This window comes from Cherax quadricarinatus, chromosome 39 (genome assembly GCF_038502225.1).
Source record: "Cherax quadricarinatus isolate ZL_2023a chromosome 39, ASM3850222v1, whole genome shotgun sequence".
In the NCBI taxonomy this organism is placed as follows: Eukaryota; Metazoa; Arthropoda; class Malacostraca; order Decapoda; family Parastacidae; genus Cherax; species Cherax quadricarinatus.
Window position 1 is genome coordinate 14,866,751 of NC_091330.1, and position 22,290 is coordinate 14,889,040.

A 22,290-nucleotide genomic window follows, 5' to 3' on the forward strand; every position below is an offset into this window, starting at 1 on the left:
AACCGACAGTTTGGACGTTTCGATTCATCTTGGATCATCATCATTGGTTATCTGATCAGTTGATAATGGCGCAGATCGAATAGTGGCTTAAGTTCGAGTTATTTGTGAATTGTTGCAGCTACGGTATTGTGACTTATTCTTCAGTCGCTCACACTCGATTTGTAATGTTCTTGTCTAGTTTTGAGTGGGGGAGTAGAGTTCAAGCTCTCGGGCCCTATCATGACTCACGAAGTCGTAACAACACTACTGTAAACAAACCACAGGCACTTTCCTGAAGTTTTACGACTCACCCGCCACAAGTTCAAACCCTACCCGTTCCGTGGTTTCTTAGGCTTCTATTCTGATCATAGGCTTTCCGCAGAGAATAGTCTTCTGACTATTTGCTGCGGTTTACTCTGTGTTGATCTTAGAGATATTGAATAATTTTAATTTCTCGTATTTAATGATCAGCTCGATATTCACTTATTCTTTTCTTGTAATTTTATATAAATTATAATCATTGCGAAGGTAAGTAGTTATCGATGGGAGACTATCATGCTGCTTTCACCTATTAAGGACTTTCTGTCATCTATTTCTGGTCACATTATTCTGTGAAAAAAGAAAATCTCATAACCACTGTAATAGGTTTCCGTATATTCTTTATTCCGAATCAGTGCTCTATTGAGAACTCTCTCAGACACACACACACACTGGAGGACAGGAGGGTCAGGGGAGACATGATAACGACATATGAAATACTGCGTGGAATAGATAAGGTGGACAAAAACAGGATGTTCCAGAGGGGACACAGAAACAAGAGGCCACAATTGGAAGTTGAAGATACAAATGAGTCAGAGAGATATTAGGAAGTATTTCTCCAGTCATAGAGTTGTCAGGCAGTGGAATAGCCTAGAAAATGACGTAGTAGAGGCAGGAACCATACACAGTTTTAAGACGAGGTTTGATAAAGCTCATGGAACTGGGAGAGAGAGGGCCCAGTAGCAACCGGTGAAGAGGCGGGGCCAGAAACTAAGACTCGACCCCTGCAACCACAAATAGGTGAGTACAAATAGGTGAGTACACATATACACACTATGGGTGCCTGGCAAACCTGAGAACAGTGTTCCGATACCTTAGAAAGGAATCGTTCAAGACACCGTGTACGTCAGGCCCATACTGGAGTATGCAGCACCCGTTTGGAACCCACACTTGATCAAGCACGTAAATAAATTAGAGAAAGTGCAAAGGTTTGCGACAAGGTTAGTTCCAGAGCTAAGGGGAATGTCCTACGAAGAAAGGTTAAGGGAAATAGGCCTGACGACGCTGGAGAACAGGAGGGTTAGGGAAGACGTGATAACGACATACAAAATACTGCGTGGAATAGACAAGGTAGACAGAGACAGGATGTTCCAGAGGGGACACAGAAACAAGGAGACACAATTGGAAGTTGAAGATCCAGATGAGTCAAAGCGATGTTAGGAGGTATTTCTTTAGCCATAGAGAAGTCAGGAAGTGGAATAGCCTAGCAAGTGAGGTAGTGGAGGCAGGAACCATGCATAGCTTTAAGATGAGGTATGATAAAGCTCATGGAGCAGATGACCTAGTAGCACTCAGTGAAGAGGCGGGGCCAGGAGCTGAGTCTCGACCCCTGCAACCATAATTGAGTATATATATATATATATATATATATATATATATATATATATATATATATATATATATATATATATATATATATATATATATATATATATATATATATATATATATATATATCAATGAACTCACGAAACAAGTGATTTTAAATAATTTACCAAACTGCGACAGGCCAGGACTCGACCCTACGAACTTTGTGCTGCCTCCAGAGACAGAGCCACCGAGAGAGGTGATGCGTATATTGTGCTGTCTCTGGAGGCGGCACAAAGTTCGTAGGGTCGAGTCCTGGCCTGTGGCAGTTTGGTAAATGATTTAAAACCACTTGTTTCGTCATTTCATTGCTCTCTCTCTCTCTTTCTCTCTCTCTCTCTACACACACACACACACACACACACACACACACACACCACACACACACACACACACACACACACACACACACACACACACACACACACACACACACACACACACACACACACACAGACACATACACACACATACGCACACACACACACACACACACACACACACATATATATACATATATATATATATATATATATATATATATATATATATATGTACATATATATATATGTGTGTGTGTGTGTGTGTGTGTGTGTGTGTGTGTGTGTGTGTGTGTGTGTGTGTGTGTGTGTGTGTGTGTGTGTGTGTGTGTGTGTGTGATTGTGTGTGTGTGTGTGTGTATGTAATGTGTGTGCACAATGTTTCCTAGTAATTTTCGCTTTTTTATTGAAATTCAAAGAATGTTGTGAGTTGCCAGGTTAGTTCTGACAAGTCAGGTGATATTTTATTTGATTCTACCGCTTTGTTTTGTCTGTTTATGTTTGAATCCATTTTTTTTTTTTTTTTTGCAAATCTGATTATAAGGTTTGTTAGTCTGATATTTATCCCTTGTATTATAACATCTCTTAAAGGCTAATAAAAAATATAAAAAAAAAACTCGGTTAGGTACTTGCTTAAAAGCTTCAGTAATGGAGGTGTGTACTTCACTATTCACTACCAGATCGAGCCCCGACAGAGGCCCAGCACTGAGTGTATCTAAAACACATTGCTTTTTTGCTATCATAATATCCTTTAACTCAGAATCTTTAATGTATGTATATGACCGTACTTGCTTCATGTCCTGCCTTGAAGCATACATTGTCGTATGCAGAATATTATTGCTTTTGAGACAAACATGCGGAGAACACTCCATTGGATTCTTAACCCAAGTTAACCAAAGCTAAATATCGTGGTTTCCTTCCTATCAAGTACCTCATTACTGCTAGGTGAATACACATAATATGTGTAAAAATTATTATTACAATCAAAAATGCATGCGTAAGGAAGCCGATGACTTCACTGGGTTACACTGGGAAGCTAACACTCCAAGTTAACAATCCCAACATATCATTATCTATATCTTGTATTACCCATACGTCTAACTACATCTAGGGATCGAACCTAAGTCTTCTTGGTTGTGTCACTCAGCTACATATTACCTCACCTCTTCCTTTCCTATATAGCATCATCATAATGATAATAATAATGTTGACAGAGGTGAGCGTGATCTGGTCGTGGCATCAGGTACATCACTCTCATGAAGATTACAACGTGACTGTGGCCCTCCGTCAGTCTATGTTCCAGCGGTTGTGTGCCCTGGGTTACTACCAGCCCATGGCCCTGCTGGGTGTGCCCCTCCCGGCCATCTGCGTCCACTTCCACCTCAACCTCCTGGTGCAATTCATCATCCACACAGAACTCATCGGCAAGTGTGGACCTCTAGAGTGGATCATCAACACCCCGTCCCACCACCGCGTCCATCACGGTATGTGGAAAATAGATAGATAGAGAGATAGACGGATATATAGATAGATAAATAGCTAGCTAGCTAGCTAGATAGATAGATAGATAGATAGATAGAGAGAGAGAGAGAGAGAGAGAGAGAGAGAGAGAGAGAGAGAGAGAGAGAGAGAGAGAGAGAGAGAGAGAGAGAGTGAGAGAGAGAGAGAGAGAGAGAGAGAGTGAGAGAGAGAGAGAGAGAGAGAGAGAGAGAGAGAGAGAGAGAGAGAGAGAGAGAGAGAGAGAGAGAGAGAGAGAGAGAGAGAGAGAGAAAGAGAGAGAGACAGAGGGAGGAAAGGAAAGCGAGAGAGTAAGAGGGAGAGTGAGAGGGAGAGTGAGAGGGAGAGTGAGAGTGAGAGGGAGAGTGAGAGGGAGAGAACCTTGCCTCGCAGGACTTGATTATTCTGTGTTTATTAAAATACCACTTGTTATGAGGTAGAGAGAAATTACACTGCAGCAGTCTGTTATGGTTTCAGTCATTTAGATCCCGGAGGTCAACACCATGGGGCCGTTGACCTCCGGAACACCCTCCAGGTAGGTAGGTAGGTAGATAGATAGGTATGTAAGTAAGTAGGTAGGTTTGTAGGTAGAGGTTTTGTGCTGCGTTTCAAGACGTAATGTCTTGATTCCGTTCGTGTAATTTTTTCATGCATAACTTGATACCTGGAGATTTTTTTCAGTGGTCAACGCTCCCGTGGCCCGGTCCCAGACCAGATCTGGTGAATCAAAGGCCTGATCAACCCGGCTGTTATTGCTGGCCGCACGTAGTCTAACATACGAACCACAGTTCGACTGATCAGGAACTGCCTTAAGGAACGTTTCAAGTTCCTTCTTTGGAAACTGTTGCAAAACCTTGGGCCTCTTACATTTATTGTATTTTGTTTCTGTATATTCATGGTACTCCTTCTCTTCTCTGTGGTATTTTGCACTGTCTGCCGAGATTCTGGCTTTCGAAACGAGTGATTTCTGTGAGCAGATTCGAAACTAATCCCTCTAGGATTTTCCAGGTGTAAATTATGATATATCTTTCTTGCCAGCGATCCGAGAAGTACAGGCGGACAAATTCAAACGTTCCCAGTAATTTCAGTGCTGGACTGAATTTATACGTATAGTGAAGGTCCTCTGTACGTTCTCCAGATCTGCAATTTCACCTGAAAGATGTTAATGAATAGCAATATTCCAGCCTAGAGAGAACAAAAGATTTTCATTAGCTTGGCATCTCATGTTTTCAATGTTCTCGTTGTGGTCCTTGAAAGTGAGATTCTCTGACATTATCACTCCAATGTCCTTCACCTTAATGAAGGACATTGGAGTCAATTTTCACTGTGTTCCACTATTTTACTCAAATTTTTCATAAAGGAGCAGCTGAAATTTGTCTTCATTGAATATCATTGATTTCTGCTGCCCATTGGAAGACTTGGGATGTATATCCGCTTGGAGGTTTGCAGCGTCCTCAATGGATGACACTCTCATGTGGATTTTAGTATCGTGTGCAAAGGAAGACACAGTACTAAGATTTATGTCTCTGTATATGTCGGATATAAGGATGAGGAAAAGGGTGAAGGTGACTACTGTGCCTTGGGGAGCAGAGCTTTTCACTGTGTTATCCTCTGACATAACTCTGCATACTATTACTCTATTACTCTCTGCGTTCTATTTGTTAGGAAGTTAAAAATCCGTCTGCACCCTTTTCTAATTTTTCCTTTAACGCACATTTTTGCTGCACCATCATCGCACATGTCGAAGTCTTTAACCAAGATACGTACACTCATCCTCGTTTTGTTTGTCTCCCAAAGCATCAAAGACCATGTATGTCGTAGTGACCAGGTAGTTACTAAAGGCAGGAGCGACCTGCTGTAAACCACTGCTGACCTGGGTTGTGAAACAGTTGTGGTTAGCAATGTGGTTAGTAACCTTGCATTATTAAACTCCATCAAAGATTTTGTTAATGTAAGTCGTCAGTTTTATCTCTCTGTGGTTGGTATTACTTTGCTGCCACCTTGGTATTTTCAAAGTAGTTATTATCTTACAGTTTATTTAGGAAGAAATCTTTGATTGTGTTAACTTTGAAACAGATAAATTACTTGTCTCGTGAAAACTGTCGTCACTGTATATTTTGGGGAAGCGCAACACCATTAGGGGTTATACAGCGCCTGAGGAATGGTAGGTAAATTAAGTTTGATCCTAGGAAAGGGAGCGTAGTTTTAAATCTTTGGATCAAAAGCTTTTCACCAGCATCAAGGAATCTCTGTCCCTCCTTCAAAGGCGTCTTCTGTTCCTTAAGACTCTAACAATTTCGTCAGTTTGTTTTTCCAGGCACTATCACACAGGTCTTCCTACTCACTGTTATTCAAACCCTCGTAAGCATTTTTATTTTGGGAATTTGACTATAAAAGGAGAAGAGAGGATAAACGAGGACTATGACGCAGAGGACCATCACACGGGTGACCGTGAGACAGCAACCCACACAATAGGTTCCTGAGGCCATGACGCAGCAACCCACACAATAGATCCCTGGAGAGAATAACAACGGCTAGGCAAAAGCACACGTAAACACCACCTACTACCAAACCAGTTATGAGTTACACTCCTTAACTGATGCTTGCTTCCAGCACTACACCAAGACAATTTTTTTTTTAATTTATGAAAACTGGGTACACCTGCTGTGTGTTGCTACACTATTCTAGGTGGAAGTCACACGGTAGGAACACCCGAAGTGTGCGGTGTTCTTTGTAACAGATGCATTGTGACTGGGAACACCAAAATTTCCATACTAGGGAAGCTCAGCGGTGGCTGTCTGGTTGATAGCGAAGGGGGCACGAGACTAGTTTCAAGGCTGCATTATTCTGGTTGAAAGAGAAGTGGGGGGCAGGAGACTAGTTTTGAGTCTCCCCTGTCTCTTAGCTCCGTCCCTTCTTTATGGCAACACCCACAATGTGTTGCTGCTCAATTCATTATGACAATTCCATTGTGGAAACTCGCAGTATGCAGGTATCCAACTCTACATGATAGTTACATTGTGGGAAGAAATTCTTGGTGTATTTTCTCTGTCATATTCCATCACACAAGATGGGCGTTATGCATAAAGTAAGGAAAAGTGTCAACATAATTTAGGATACTTCAGTAGAGCGACGAGGATATCGTCATACATTGTACTAGGAATTCAGCAGCAATGGCAGCTTCAGAGATTCTTCCAGCAGAGCTGAAGTTACTGTTACATGAGAGTTACCATCTCTCAGCATGACCAATTCCACAAATCTCCACTAACGAGCTTGGGGAAGAGGGATTGGAGTCTTTGAACAGTATGAGGCCAGAAATAAAGATAATAATGACATTTATCGTTATAATTGTTGTTATATTCATGGGAGAGAGCTAAACTCGAGGGAGTCATACAGAGTCTAAAGAACGGGAGATAATCCAGTTCTTTGTTCCAAGAGACCTTGCATGCAAGTAAGAGATAAATATTCCCGAATCTGCACACAGAAATCACTCCCTACGAAAGTAAAAGACTGGGCAGGCGATGGAAAATACCCCGCCAATTAAAAGTAGGGGCGCCATTGGTACACTAAGAGAAAACACCGTAAGTGTTCGGGGCCCAAGACTGTTCAACAGCCTCCCAGTAAGCATAAGGAGAATTACCAATAGGCCCCTGGCTGCCTTTAAGAGGGAGCTGGACAGATACCTAAAGTCAGTGCCGGATCAGCCGGGCTGTGGTTCGTACGTTGGACTACGTGCGGCCAGCAGTAACAGCCTGGTTGATCAGGCCCTGATCCACCGGGAGGCCTGGTCGTGAACCGGGCAGTGGGGACGTTGATCCCCGGAATAACCTCCAGGTAGACTCCAGGTCCAGGTATATAAAGAAATGGAACAGCAGTGCTCGAGTTTTCCTGTATTGGGCCACGTGACCAGCTATCAGTGTGGTAGGTTTTTGGTAACGTGGTGAGATACTGACTATTAGTTATGAACAACATTAGATTTTTTAAGCAGTAATAAAAAGTTGAACAGAAAAACAATTCAAAGTACAAGAGTTTAATTTGTGCTAGTTATTAAATTAAAAAAAAAAAAAGTCAAAGGCTGGTCGCATTCTAGTCAACTGAGTCGCAATAATTCCACATCCAAGAGATAAATTTAGCGAGGAACCAGGAGACCTTGGGAAACAATCTGAGGGTCCTGATATGTGGACCCCGACTGGTTCCCGGATCCCCTCGCCTGGGAGGGAGGCTAACGCATGGCGATGATGCGTCTGGGGATGCATGATTATTATTATTATAATCAAAAAGAAGCGCTAAGCCACAAGGACTATACAGCTGGGGATGCATGAACAGTTGGTACTATAAATCTTAAGAGCTCTTGAACCTGTAGGATAGGAGTGTTAATGTAATCAAAGCTACAGCTGCTGTTAACAACGACATCGGTAAACACTTTCTATTTTTTTTTTTTTTTTTGAGAATATAGAAAATGTTGCAGAATGAAATAAATAAAATAATAAAGAATGAAAAGGCAATACCGTGACTGGAATAATACACAAATAACCCGCACATAGGTGAATGGAACTTATGAATAAGCTGATACTAATATCAAAGTTAACCAGAACTCGCGACCATGAGTTCAAGTGGAATAAATTCGGATTTATAAAGAAAAAATTATAGCACTAGAATGTAAGAGTAATAATAGTAACTGTTGAAGAAGCATTGGTATTAGTAGTAGTAGCAGTAACAATATAAATAGAAGTATAAATAGATGTAGCAGTAACAACAGTAGGAGTAGTTGCAACAACAGTAGTAAAATCAATGATAATGACACGAATAATAATCTACCTCACACACGGCCTCTCCCACAGGGGCCAACAAGTACTGTTTAGACAAGAACTACGGAGGCTTCCTTATCATCTGGGACCGGCTCTTCGGTACATTCGCCGCTGAGAAAGACGATGAAGAGATTGTTTACGGTCTTGTTGACCAGCCACAAGCCTCGAGCATCTTGTATCTCCAGGTAAGGTTTCCACTTTCTCGGGCACACGCAAAATTAGAACCTCGATTCTGTATGGAGTATGAGAGCATAGATTTCCTACGAAGAATTAGAGCCTCGATTCTCACGGCGAATTAAGGCTCGATTTTGATGAAGTACCTGGGCCCTGATTCCCATGAAGGATTGGGGCTTGAATTCGACGGAGGATTAGGGCTTTGATTCCCTATAGAGAATTCAAGAGAGGATTTCCATGGAGGGTAAGAACATGGATTACTGTGTATTATAAGATGTTTCGGTATTATAGTGGCAGTTCATTTGTGTAGTTTATCAACGTCGTATTGTTGTTACTGAAGTGTAAGATAAGATTTTCTCGGATTTTTAGCCCCGGAGGGTTAGCCACCCAGGATAACCCAATAAAGTCAGTGCGTCACCCAGGACTGTCTGTCTTATTTCCGTTGGGGCCTTCAGTCTTGTCCCCAGGGTGTGACCCACACCAGTCGACTAACACCCAGGTACCTATTTGCTGCTAAGTGAACCGGACAACAGGTATTAGGAAACGTGTCGAAATATTTAGACCCTCCGGGAATCGGACCCGGGCCCTCTGCATGTGAAGGGAGAGCTTTGCCAGTGAGGCCACTGGGTCACCCGTGTCATTTACGTAATTTACGTAAATATCAACTCCAACGACGCAAAACAGTTATTTTATGTCTTAGTTCGGGGGGAACAGAGTGAACAAATAAATAATAATATCTTTGTTTAAATGGTAGTTGTAATGTGAGGCCTGGTGGTGGTTGTGAAATTATGTGAAGAGGTCTTCTACCACGAAGTTTGGTCTGAGGTAACAGCTTGTTGATAGCCTTGTTACCCAGGCTGTTACTGGTTGGGGCGGCAATGCTTGCCTGCAGTACTTGGCGGCTGGTGCAGTGTGAGGCTGATGTAGCACTCATAGAATCGCTATTTATATAGTTTTCGTCTTCCTTCAAGTAAAGACAAAAATAAAGATCCCCATATTTATGGTAGCATAAGATTGTTAGTGCGATTTAAGAACACCTGAATCTGAGAAAAAGAACAATGGCGTTGCCAAAACATTTTTCATCTCCAATTCTTAAGTTGTGTGAAATGTTCGAGTCATGGAATTGTGTCTTATATTTTTCTCTCATTTTCTATTAATCTCACTCACATATTTATTTATCTCTGCAGTTCTTCTACATCCGAGATATAATAAAGAAAGCCAGGAGCCAGGAGACCTGGGGAAACACCCTGAGGGCCCTGATGTACGGACCCGGCTGGTCCCCCGGGTCCCCTCGTCTCGGGAACATGGACTCCTTCAAGGACGTCAAGGCCCCCAGGGCTAAGTACGATCCCTACCTGCCTCTCTGGAACAAATATTACATTGCCACGCACTACCTTGTAACTCTCTTCCTACAACAAGTGTTGACGTTCAACCTTAAGGTAAGACGATGTTAGAGTCTTGAGAACCTTTACCTGTTGCCTTGTCTTGTTTGGATCTTTCTGTGTTCTATTTGATCTATTCTCCCCCCTTCTCTGTCTTTCCCTTATGTACCAACGCAAAATAAAGCGTAACATGTACCATTTTCTAAAAAACTAATTGTCATTAGAATATGTTTGCATTTTTGCATAAACTTCCCCAGCAAAATGTAATCACATGCCTAAATTTGACTTACTGCATTTAGGACCGTTATTGTATTTATGTAATTGCTTTAGAGAATTAAATTCCTAAAATCAAGTACTTAGATCTCATGTTATTCAAGAGGTAAGCCAATGTCTTTCACGTTAGCTTGTTAGGGGAAGCCTAGCTAAGGCAGTAGTGTTTCAGGCGATTACCAGGAGGATCAGACCTTCATTATATCTTGCTATGAATAATCTGCGGGGATATAATAACAATAATAATAATAATAATAATAATAATAATAATAATAATAATAATAATAATAATAATAATAGCTGTAATAATTAAACCGTCTCTCTTACACGTTGCTCACTAAGTCCTCAACTCACCTTAGTATATATCCCTTAGAAATGCACACCACTCTGTGTATGTACCCCTAGAAATAGATACATTGCACTACTGTGTATAATATACTCTGTCTTTCAAGGATTAAACCAGTGAATAAATTCTAGGTACTAGCCAGGATAATGCCTCTGACCCTCTCGTTTGTTTCAGTCCTACACGCTGGGGACGTCCCTCATGATATTCGGATTTATTCTGGTCACATTATGTAACATCTCGTCCATGTACGACTACTGGATGTGGGCTGGTTTCGTGGAGGTGGCCCGCTGTGTCTGTTTCATAGTGTACGCCCGCACCACACCCGTCACCGGTCACCCTGCTGTTGACACCTTCCTCCAGATCTGCTTCTTCGTCTCCATGATGCTTTGGACCTTCAGAACTATGTTGCTCACCCACGATACCAGCAAGAAGATCAAGTTTTTGTGAAGGAGTATGATCCTTGACATCATGTTATTGAAGTTTTTTGGGATGAGATGGTCCCTGGACGTCGGGTTTTAAAGGTCCCTCAAGTTTTTATGAGTGAGATAGTTCTCGAGGCAAAGTTTTAAAGGATTTTCAAGTTCTTGTGATTGAGGTTGTATCCAGCATCAAGTTTTGAAGGTCTCTGAAGCTTCTGTGAGTGATTTTTTCCCCAGACGTCAAATTTTCAATCTCCTTCAAGCTCTTGTGAATGAGGTGGTCCCCGTGTCAAATTTTCGGAATTCTTCATCCTCCCGTGAGTTGGTTCCTGAAGTCAAAATCCTCCAAGATCTGTAAATGACAGTGTCTCCTCCTAGTACCTTCAAATCCTGGAGACACGGTTCTTAACACAGCCGCCGGGAGACATACCAGCAAATGCCTTTCTAGAGGATTAATGGTTGATATTTGCACTATTGTAAATGCATGAATTCTGTGATGCGAGTGTTATACATTTTTATGTACTGTGAAATGAAATAACTACCTGTTTCTGTTTGTGTTACAGTGTAAATATTTATTTACTCTCTGTATTACACACGAGTCTATATTAATATTACGAATAATAATTATACCTAATATAAATCCTAAAAAAAGTAAATTGTAGAGTTATTATTTTTAATAAATAAGCAATTATTATTTTTAGTAAATAAGCTGGTAGCTGCCTAATTGTTTCAGACTGAGGAATTTGTAATTTCAGATTCCATGTTTGAAGATTCCGATGTTCACTACAGAATTATCCTTTATGTAGCAGCTGTTAAATATTGTTGTATACTTTGTAACCTTGTCTGTAGCCACACCTTTGTAACTTTTTATGTAGCTATATACTTTGTAACCTTGTGAGTAACTATATACAGTTATCTTGTCGCAGATGACAACTATTCAGTATTCCCCTCAGATGGTAGCCATTAATACACTCGTGCAAGCTCGTTCGCATGGTCACTCTCAGATCGGAGTAATATTGTGTTGAGACAACTTATCCTCATTGTTTGTCATATTTTCAAGACAGGAGGATTATTATTATAATCAAAAAGAAGCGCTAAGCCACAAGGGCTATACAGCACAAGACAGGAGGAGCTGGAGGGGAGGTGGGGAGAGAAGAGTGCTGTTGTCTCCTGTCTCACGTCTTCAGGTGGGAGCTGCAGCAGGACCACAGACAGTAGTTTTGTGTTAATCAGTTGATTTAGACAGTCAAGTGTACGTTATATTTATTTGGGATGCCTTCAAGGCAGCTTACAATTTCTTTTTCTGCCCTGACCAGAGCTTCGTTCATTTTTTTTTTTTTTCAACAAGTCGGTCGTCTCCCACCGAGGCAGGGTGACCCAAAAAAAGAAAGAAAATCCCCAAAAAGAAAATACTTTCATCATCATTCAACACTTTCACCACACTCACACATTATCACTGCTTTTGCAGAGGTGCTCAGAATACAACAGTTTAGAAGCATATACGTATAAAGATACACAACATATCCCTCCAAACTGCCAATATCCCAAACCACTCCTTTAAAGTGCAGGCATTGTACTTCCCATTTCCAGGACTCAAGTCCGACTATATGAAAATAACCGGTTTCCCTGAATCCCTTCACTAAATATTACCCTGCTCACACTCCAACAGATCGTCAGGTCCCAAGTATCATTCGTCTCCATTCACTCCTATCTAACACGCTCATGCACGCTTGCTGGAAGTCCAAGCCCCTCACCCACAAAACCTCCTTTACCCCCTCTTTCCAACCCTTTCGAGGACGACCCCTACCCCTCTTTCCTTCCCCTATAGATTTATATGCTTTCCATGTCATTCTACTTTGATCCATTCCATGACCAGGTTCCTCTTACCAGATTTGTCTTCCATGTTTCTACTACTACTATTTTCTTCCTTTGCTAAGATCCCCACTTCTTTTCACTAATTCTCCCAGTGGACGTCAGTGAAAGATAAGTAACTTTGCTATTACTCCGGCTCGAAATGTTTGCACTGCTTGAAATGCTTTGCATAATATAGGGCTTTCGTTAGAATATGTAATACAATGCTTTCTTAAAGCGATGACCAGCCTGCAACCATATAAATTTTAAAACCATCCAATGCAACCTCAATATATTCTGATGCAATAAATATCTTTATCTTTTTTTTTTTGCTTGTCCACGTTATGGTCTCCACTTCCAATATCTAATCCTACCAAGGGATCCCACTGGCAATAAGTCACATTGTTAGATTTTAATAGATTATCCTTGGTTCTTCAGGATAAGTGCAGGTTTATTGAGAGTCTCCTCCAGATAACTACTGCAGTCATTGATGAGATTAAGACACATGTGCAACATCTGGGTATCTTTATTGTAGACGTTTCGCCATCCAGTGGCTTTATCAATACAAATTCTAGGACATAACTTGAAGACAGTAGAACTATGTACAGAAGATGAGGTAATCAGTCCCTCAACCTAGGAGTAGGTGCGAAGAGCACCATAGTCGTGGAGATTCTGAAGCAGAAGAAAGGAGCCTGGCGCTTATATAGTAACGTCAGGTGTAGCAGACGAGGGCATATTCACTGGTAGGCGGGATTCCCCAGTGGAAGTAGGTCCTTCCCAAAGAGATGGGTTAGTTGTAGTAGTCCTCAGAATTAAGATTCCATGATGTTGCAGTGTCTGACAAGTTGTGTACGAAATTAAGATTCCATGATGTTGCAGTGTCAGACACTGCAACATCATGGAATCTTAATTTCGTACACTACTGCAGTCATTGTAATGTTGGGTGTAAGGACACTAGTGCAACTAATACATTTTATTGTGGCATTATTTACACTTGTATCCTTCTACCTCACATACTGTCGGTAATTCTATCAACATCGTTGTAGTTGTGTTTAATCCATATATTGTTCTATTTATGCGCCCATGTTATCTGTGTGCTCTCAGTACTATTGTCAAAAAATGAATGGTATATGTTATGTACACAAAAGACTAAATAAAAAAATATTTAATACTAGACTCATTCATTGGCCGTGCCAGCCATCACTGTCTGAAAATCCCCTGCATGAGGAGAAGGACGTTAAAGAGTGGGGCGCTGACGTCTCCTTCCTCGGATCAAACCTGTACTGCCTTCACTGAATGACCCCTATGGGTTTAGAGCTTTCCCATGAAGATGGGGATAATACTTCTCCCTCTGGTCATTCACTTCCCCTATCTCTTAAGTTTAGTTTCTACTGCGCAAACTTCATTCCGCTGACGTTTCCGGCATTCCATTAAGGTTTCCGGCATTTCACTGTGGTTTCTGGCATTCCACTGTGGTTTCTGGCATTCCACTGTGGTTTCTGGCATTCCACTGTGGTTTCTGGCATTCCACTGTGGTTTCTGGCATTCCACTGCGGTTTCCGGCATTCCAATGTGGTTTCCGGCATTCCACTGTGGTTTCCGGCATTCCACTGCGGTTTCCGGCATTCCACTGTGGTTTCCGGTATTCCACTGTGGTTTCCGGCATTCCACTGTGGCATCCCGCTTGGAGATCCACAGAATCTATAGTATCTGATATAGATGAAGGATTCACCTTGCTGTTGACAGGATATATACTCTAAAGGCTGGGGAGGACCTACTTAGAAACTAACAAAGCTTAAGCTTCAGGGCCGCTACCCCTCAAAGAAGGTTCCTTGACGCTGATGAGGAGCTCTTGATCTAGCGAATTGGATCTGTGCTCCAGTTCCCTGAATTGAGCCTGAATGCCTTCCATGCCCCCCCCCTCCACATGCGCTGTATAATCCTATGGGTTTAGCGCTCCCCCATGATTATAATATTAATTCAAGTCCCCAAATCCCGGAGGGGCTCCAGAAGCCACTGTAGTCCACAATGCTAAAAAATTCTGGGTCTACTGTATGAGAAAGGTTTTTCTTTTTTAAAATATTAATAAAATTGTGTAATTCAATACAAAATAACAGTTGAAATAAAAATTAGAACGTTATTAAAGTATCATGTAGATTAGCTGTTACTGGTTGCGAAGGCGCCCCAAAAACGTAGGTCCGCCAGTGCCTCAAGGTTGTATTTCTTTCAGTCTATATATGCTGTGAGTTTGCTTTTACTCCTATGTTAGGGATTAAAGTATTCTCGTTTGGTGGTGACAGCTTAATGACCTTCGCATAGTCGATAGGCTCTCCATATTGTGAGTAAGTTGTGAATTACTGTTATACTGTATCGTCGCAAAGTATGGCAACACTGCACACGCAAACAAAAACAGTGGCACTCATTGTGGCGCTGTTGTGTGGTGATATTCAAACTAATTCAGGACCACAAACTAATGTACAGGTGTAAACGAGGTATATAAGGTGCCCTTGTGTTCACTGTGGTAAATGTGTGGGCAGAGGCAGTCGAGCGATCACCTGTACAGTTATAGAGGCCAGAACGTTGTGTAGCTTTAAAAATAGGTTGGATAAATACATGAGTGGATATGGGTGGGTGTGAGTTGGACCTGACTAGCTTGTGCTACCAGGTCGGTTGCCGTGTTCCTCCCTTAAGTCAATGTGACCTGACCTGACTAGGTTGGGTGCATTGGCTTAAGCCGGTAGGAGACTTGGACCTGCCTCGCATGGGCCAGTAGGCCTGCTGCAGTGTTCCTTCGTTCTTATGTTCTTATGTATGGGAGGAGTGGATCAACGTGAGATGCACACCGAATGGGTGACGAGGAATATAGTTAATTAGTAGGTAGGAGTGATAACTTTAACTTTGCAATGCGTGCCTAGATCAACGTGATGCCACAGCCGGTGTTGTTACCAGAAATAATACTAGAAATATTAAGACACTTATGCAACATATGGGAATCTTTATTGAAGAAACGTTTCACCACACAGTGGCTTCATCAGTCTTATACAAAGTAGGAAGGTATAAGGAGAGGAGGAGTTTGAGGTAATCAGTCCCTCAGCCTGGAATCAATGTGTTCAGTTTATCAATCTTGTAGAAAGTACAGCATAGGGCCATAGCAAAGGCTTATATACCGTAGTCAGGTGAGACGAAGCAGGAGGCGGGGTCATAGACAAAGGCCTACTTAGACTAGTGGATGGTTCCACTATGACTCCGCCTCCTCCTACTTCGTCTCACCTGACTACGGTATATGAGGGACTGTTATTTTGTATTGAATTACATAATTTTATTAATATTTTAAAAAAGAAAAACGTTTCTCATACAGTAGACCCAGAATTTTTTAGCATTGTGGACTACAGTGGCTTCTGGAGCCCCTCCGGGATCAGGGGACCTGAATTAATATTATTATAATCATGGGGGAGCGCTAAACCCATAGGATTATACAGCGCATGTGGAGGGGGGGGGGATGGAAGGCATTCAGGCTCAATTCAGGGAACTGGAGCACAGATCCAATTCGCTAGATCAAGAGCTCCTCATCAGCGTCAAGGAACCTTCTTTGAGGGGTAGCGGCCCTGAAGCTTAAGCTTTGTTAGTTTCTAAGTAGGTCCTCCCCAGCCTTTAGAGTATATATCCTGTCAACAGCAAGGTGAATCCTTCATCTATATCAGATACTATAGATTCTGTGGGTCTCCAACGGGATGCCACAGTGGAATGCCGGAAGCCACAGTGGAATGCCGGAAACCACAGTGGAATGCCGGAAACCACAGTGGAATGCCGGAAACCATAGTGTGATATAGTTCAGCTGGGCTTGTGAGGTCTCTAGGGAAACCTAATTATATGGTCACCTTGCCTTGGCAAGTGGCTAAGCAGCCACGCCTTTTCGGCTTAAGTATCAGCTCCTTTGTTCGTCACTGGCGTCAGATCTCGGCGCCAGGTCGTAACACGTGGTGCACACCTCATTGTGGAGTGTGCTTGGACCACCATATAAGCCCAAGGAAGAGCATGATCGGGAGACTTTGAGCGGAGCTGCTGCTGTGTGCATAGCTCAGGAGGAGCTGCTGCTGGGGTGCAGGGCTCGGGAGAAGACTGCTGAAATCTCTTGAGGAGACTGTTGGAGACACTGGGCAGAGTACTGGCTAGGAGCAGTACTCGTGCTGTGTAATTCTTGGGACCTGTGGCTTAGTTCCTGTGGTGAACTGTCCTCTGAACCATATTCTAAGTTATGTTCATTTTGGTCAAGTTGATTGTATTCCCTGTCTCACTGCTCATATGTACCGCCCCATTTATCTAAACCACAATAATGTTCTGTTCCCAAATATATTATTGTACAAGGACTTAATAATAAACTGTGTTTGAGTAGAAAAGTAATATTCACTGTCCCCGTTATTTACTTATTTATTTTTATTTCAAGTAGTGAGAGGGTGTGAGTGTGGTGGGTACAGTAATGAGAGGTGAAGGTGTAGTCACCAGTGACCTCACATTACCTACCAACCTCCGCACTCATCTCTCCTACCACCTCGCCTGCATATCCCCTGCCTACATAACCCCTTACTCCAATATTCCCCCTTTCATTCATTACCCCCCCCCCTACATGACATGGTGTCTAAGCGGTGGTGATTCTTATTATTTTTATAGTAGGAATCAGTCCCATGTGCCTTTCTGACTGCTCGGTTATACTTATGTTATGCTACCATTTGCTACCATTTTTCTTGTGTGTGTAAGGTTAAAGTAAATATCTGTGTGATATTATAATCCTAGTGACTTTAGCCGACAATTTTTGACCGTGGGTCTGAGTAATTGTTTGGGTATAATATTATATTTGGTGGAGTTTTGTGTTAGTTTGAGATAAATGGTGGAAGTTATGAGTGTTTGGGTGAGACTTTTGGGGGAAACAATTACTGGCCGAAATTGAATATTTACAGAGGAGTCACCCAGCCCGCCTTGGAAGACTCACCCACAACTGTCACCCATTGAAGAGTTGCCGATGATTGCTATCCACCTGATGTGCCCAATCACCCAGCTGATGTGCCCCAGTAGGGTATTGCTGCCCTGATCTGTCATCCATTGTAGTGGGTGTCTGTCTGCATCACCCAGCCTCTGTGACCATCACCCGCGGACCGCCAGTTACCTGCAGTTGCCAGGGATGGGTGACCGCACCTGCTGTTGATGACCTGAAGTGACCTCACCTCACCTCATCTCAAGCAACTGACCATAGCTTGCTACTGCTGATGTCGGCTGCTGTGATGCTGTCTGCAATGCTGTGGCCGTGCTGTGATGCTGAGATGCTGTAGCCGTGCTGCGATGCTGTGGCCGTGTTGTGTGCTGCAGTGATACGGCTGTGCTGTGATGATGGCTATGCTGTGGCCGTGCTGTGATGCTGAGATACTGGGACCGTGCTGCGATGCTGTGGCAGAGTACTGGCTAGGAGCAGTACTCGTGCTGTGTAATTCTTGGGACCTGTGGCCAGTTCCTGTGGTGAACTGTCCTCTGAACTATATTCTAAGTTATGTTCATTTTGGTCAAGTTGATTGTATTCCCTGTCTCACTGCTTATATGTACCACCCCATTTATCTAAACACAATAATTTTCTCCTGTTCCCAAATATATTATTGTACAAGGACTTATTAATAAACTGTGTTTGAGTAGAATAGTAATATTCACTGTCCCCGTCATTTACTCATTTATTTTTATTTCAAGTAGTGAGAGGGTGAGTAGTGTGGTGGGTAGAGTAATGAGAGGTGAAGATGTAGTCACCAGTGACCTCACATTACCTACCAACCTCCGCACTCATCTCTCCTACCACCTCGCCTGCATATCCCCTGCCTAAATAACCCCTTACTCCAATATTCCCCAATTACAAATACGTTCCCATACCCCCCTACATGACAACAGTGGAATGCCAGAAACCACAGTAGAATGCCAGAAACCACAGTGGAATGCCGGAAACCACAGTGGAATGCCGGAAACCACAGTGGAATGCCGGAAACCAAAGTGGAATGCCGGAAACCACAGTGGAATGCCAGAAACCACAGTGGAATGCCGGAAACGTCAGCGGAATGAAGTTTGCGCAGTAGAAACTAAACTTAAGAGATAGGGGAAGTGAATGACCAGAGGGAGAAGTATTATCCCCATTTTCATGGGAAAGCGCTAAACCCATAAGGGTCATTCAGTGAAGGCAGTACAGGTTTGATCCGAGGAAGAAGACGTCAGCTCCCCACTCTTTAACGTCCTTCTCCTCATGCAGGGGATTTTCAGACAGTGATGGCTGGCACGGCCAATGAATGAGTCTAGTATTAAATATTTTTTTATTTAGTCTTTTGGTATATAACATAATACCCACAAGATAAAGCTAATACAGTCACTAGAACAAAAGTTTTAGTAGACAACAAATTATTATTACACCCAGGGTAATGGGGAACCCATCACTTCAGTATCCTCGGTGAAATATTAGAGAATCCCCTCTGACACATACATGTCAGGAGATTGATAGAGAACAGTGTAGTAAAGAAAGCGAATGTCAGACTGAAGTTCCTCTGCAGACAAGCACAGTGTCTACCTACTGAGGCTCGCAGGACACTATGTCTAGCACTTATACAATGCCATATAGATTACTCTTGTTCTTCATGGTACTCTGCCTTAACAAGAAAACTAAAAGATAGACTACAAATCACCCAGAAAAAATGGTGAGATTCATCCTGTACCTGGGTCCAAGTGAACATTCAGCATGGATATGCTGAATGTTGAAGACGGAGTAAAACAATTGAAGTTAAATCATGTTTATAAAATTGCTCACAGAGTGCAGTAAACTTCTATGGGACGAAATTCGTAAGGCATCTACAAACGAAAATGTTGTGCTAATGGGAGATTTCAACTATAGACAGATTGACTGGAGCAATTTGACAGGAAATTTAGAGTCAGGTGACTTTCTTGATACGATCCAGGATTGTTTTTTAAAACAGTTTGTGACAGTCAATTAGGGGAAATAACCTCCTTGACTTGGTGTCATGTAGGGGGGTGATGATTAGGGGAATATGGGGGTAAGAGGAGGGAGTTAGTAGGTAGGGGACAGGCGAGGCAGTAGGAGGGATGAGGGCAGAGGTAGGTAGGTAATGTGAGGTCACTGGTGACTACACCTTCACCTCTCATTACTCTACCCGCCACACTACACTACTCACCCTCTCACTACTTTAACTAAACATAAATAAATGGAGAAAATAACGGGGACAGTGAATATTACTATTCTACTCAAACACAGTTTATTATTACGTCTTTGTACAATAATATATTTGGGAACAGAACGTTATTGTGGTTTAGATAAATGGGGTGGTACACATAAGCAGTGAGACAGGGAACACAATCAACTTGACCAAAATGAATGTAACTTACAATATAGCACAGAGGACAGTTCACTACAGGAACTAAGCCACAGGTCCCAAGACCTACACAGCACGAGTACTGCGCCAAGCCAGTACTCTGCCCAATGCCTCCAACAGTCTCCTCCAGAGACTTCAGCAGCCTTCTCCCGAGCCCTGCATCCCAGCAGCAGCTCCGCTCGAATCTCTCTGCTCAGAGCTCTGCATCCCAGCAGCAGCTCCGCTCGAATCTCTGCTCAGAGCTCTGCACCCAGGCCAGAGCTCTGCCCGAATCTTCTGCTCAGGAGCTCTGCGCCCCAGCAGCAGCTCCGCTCCAATCTCATGATCATGCTCTTCCTTGGGCTTTTATGGTGGTCCAAGCACCCTCCACAACCACGTGTACGACCTGACGCCTAGGTCTGAGGCGTCAAGAACAAAAGACCTCAGACGTGGGCGTGGCTACAGACGTTTGCCAAGGCAAGGTGTGACCATATAATTGGTTAAATTAGGTCTCCCCAGAGACCTCACAAGCCCAGCTGGACTGCATCACATCCCCCTTTCTCCCCCAATTTAAAATATCTGAGTACTAGGACAAATTGTCCTAGTTATTAGACTATTTTAATCCTAACCCCTTAAATCGATTACAAGACAAAGACAAAATTATACATAATGCTAAATTATTCCACTACATATATTTCCCTCAACCTCCTCATCTACCACAAGGCAGCATAATCAGTACACCTGGCAGTTGACCAGCATAACAGTTGGTCTCTGGTGCAAAACCTCCTTACCCGTCATTTCTCCTTAAACCTAAATATCGGGCTCCAGTGCCTTCCCTACTTCTACTAGAAATGCACTAGCCAATGCTAGTCACCCTCGCACGTTAACCATTGGGCCAAACCTCTCTAGGCTTCTATGGCGTGGAAAACTGCTCCAACGGGTTGCATTCTTTCAAGTAACTGCAACTGGACCACTTCACGACCACCAAGGTCGCATTTTCGGCACACTTCACATGCACACTACAACATCTGAAAATCGAGACAGGGCAGGCATCGCAGCTAAGACCCTCCATTATCCTATGCCACTACTAGGATTCACTGGCCTCATAAAACAAGGCGGCCATAATCACTGGACCGTTTTCAAGGTCACCTTATTCCACACAGGTAACACTAACACTTCTGGCAAGTCAAAGTAGGCTGGGGACATCTCACACTCTTAATTGTCTCTCATGGCTGGCAGGGCATCCCCGCATACCTGTCGCACAGGTCGACCAGCAAGGCAGGACACACCTCCATGCCGCCCTTGAAAGCAGGCTGGTCCCAGCAGCTGGAGTCCATCTCCGCGGCTCACGTCCTTCCACATCTCCGAGGATGGCAACTCCTTCATAGTAGATTCTCCTGTCCTGGCACACCAGCCAGAATCCCTCACACACCACTGCAGTATCGCCGCCATCTCCTCTTGAGCTAGGCAGCATCGCAGCATCACAGCACGGCCACAGCATATCCATCATCACAGCACGGCCGTATCACAGCAGCACATAGCACGGTCGTATCACAGCAGCACACAGCACGGCCACAGCATCGCAGCACGGCTACAGCATCGCAGCACGGTCCCAGCATCACAGCACGGCCGCAGCGTCTCAACATCACAGCACGGCCGCAGCATCTCAACATCACAGCAGCACACAGCACGGCCACAGCATTGCAGCACGGCTACAGCATCTCAGCACGGCCACAGCATAGCAGCACGGCTACAGCATCTCAGCAGCATCACAGCAGCCGACATCAGCAGTAGCAGGCTATGGTCAGTTGCTCGAGGTGAGGTGAGGTCGCTTCAGGTCATCAACAGCAGGTGCGGTCACCCATCCCTGGCAACTGCGAGTAACTGGCGGTCCGTGGGTGATGGTCACAGAGGCTGGGTGACGCAGACAGACACCCACTACACTGGATGACAGACCAGGGCAGCAATACATCTACTGGGGCACATCAGCTGGGTGACTGGGCATATCAGCTGGGTGACTGGGCACATCAGGTGGACAGCAATCATAGGCAACTCTTCAATGGGTGACAGTTGTGGGTAAGTCTTCCAAGGCGGGCTGGGTGACTTCTCATTCCTCTGTAAATATTCAATTTCGGCCAGTAATTGCTTCCCCGAAAAGTCTCACCCAAACACT

General features: G+C 43.4%; 1 protein-coding gene across 1 annotated transcript in view; it reads left to right on the plus strand.

The window, feature by feature from the left end:
- LOC128696248 (alkylglycerol monooxygenase-like) overlaps positions 1-12,046 on the plus strand; it is an 85,233-nt gene extending 73,187 nt beyond the window's left edge. The window contains exons 4-7 of the mRNA XM_070092436.1: positions 3,200-3,469; positions 8,324-8,475; positions 9,652-9,903; positions 10,637-12,046. Of these exons, the coding sequence (XP_069948537.1) occupies positions 3,200-3,469; positions 8,324-8,475; positions 9,652-9,903; positions 10,637-10,909 (947 nt within the window). The 3' untranslated portion in view covers positions 10,910-12,046. The remainder of the gene's footprint in view (positions 1-3,199; positions 3,470-8,323; positions 8,476-9,651; positions 9,904-10,636) is intronic.
- The last annotated feature ends 10,244 nt before the right edge of the window (positions 12,047-22,290 follow it).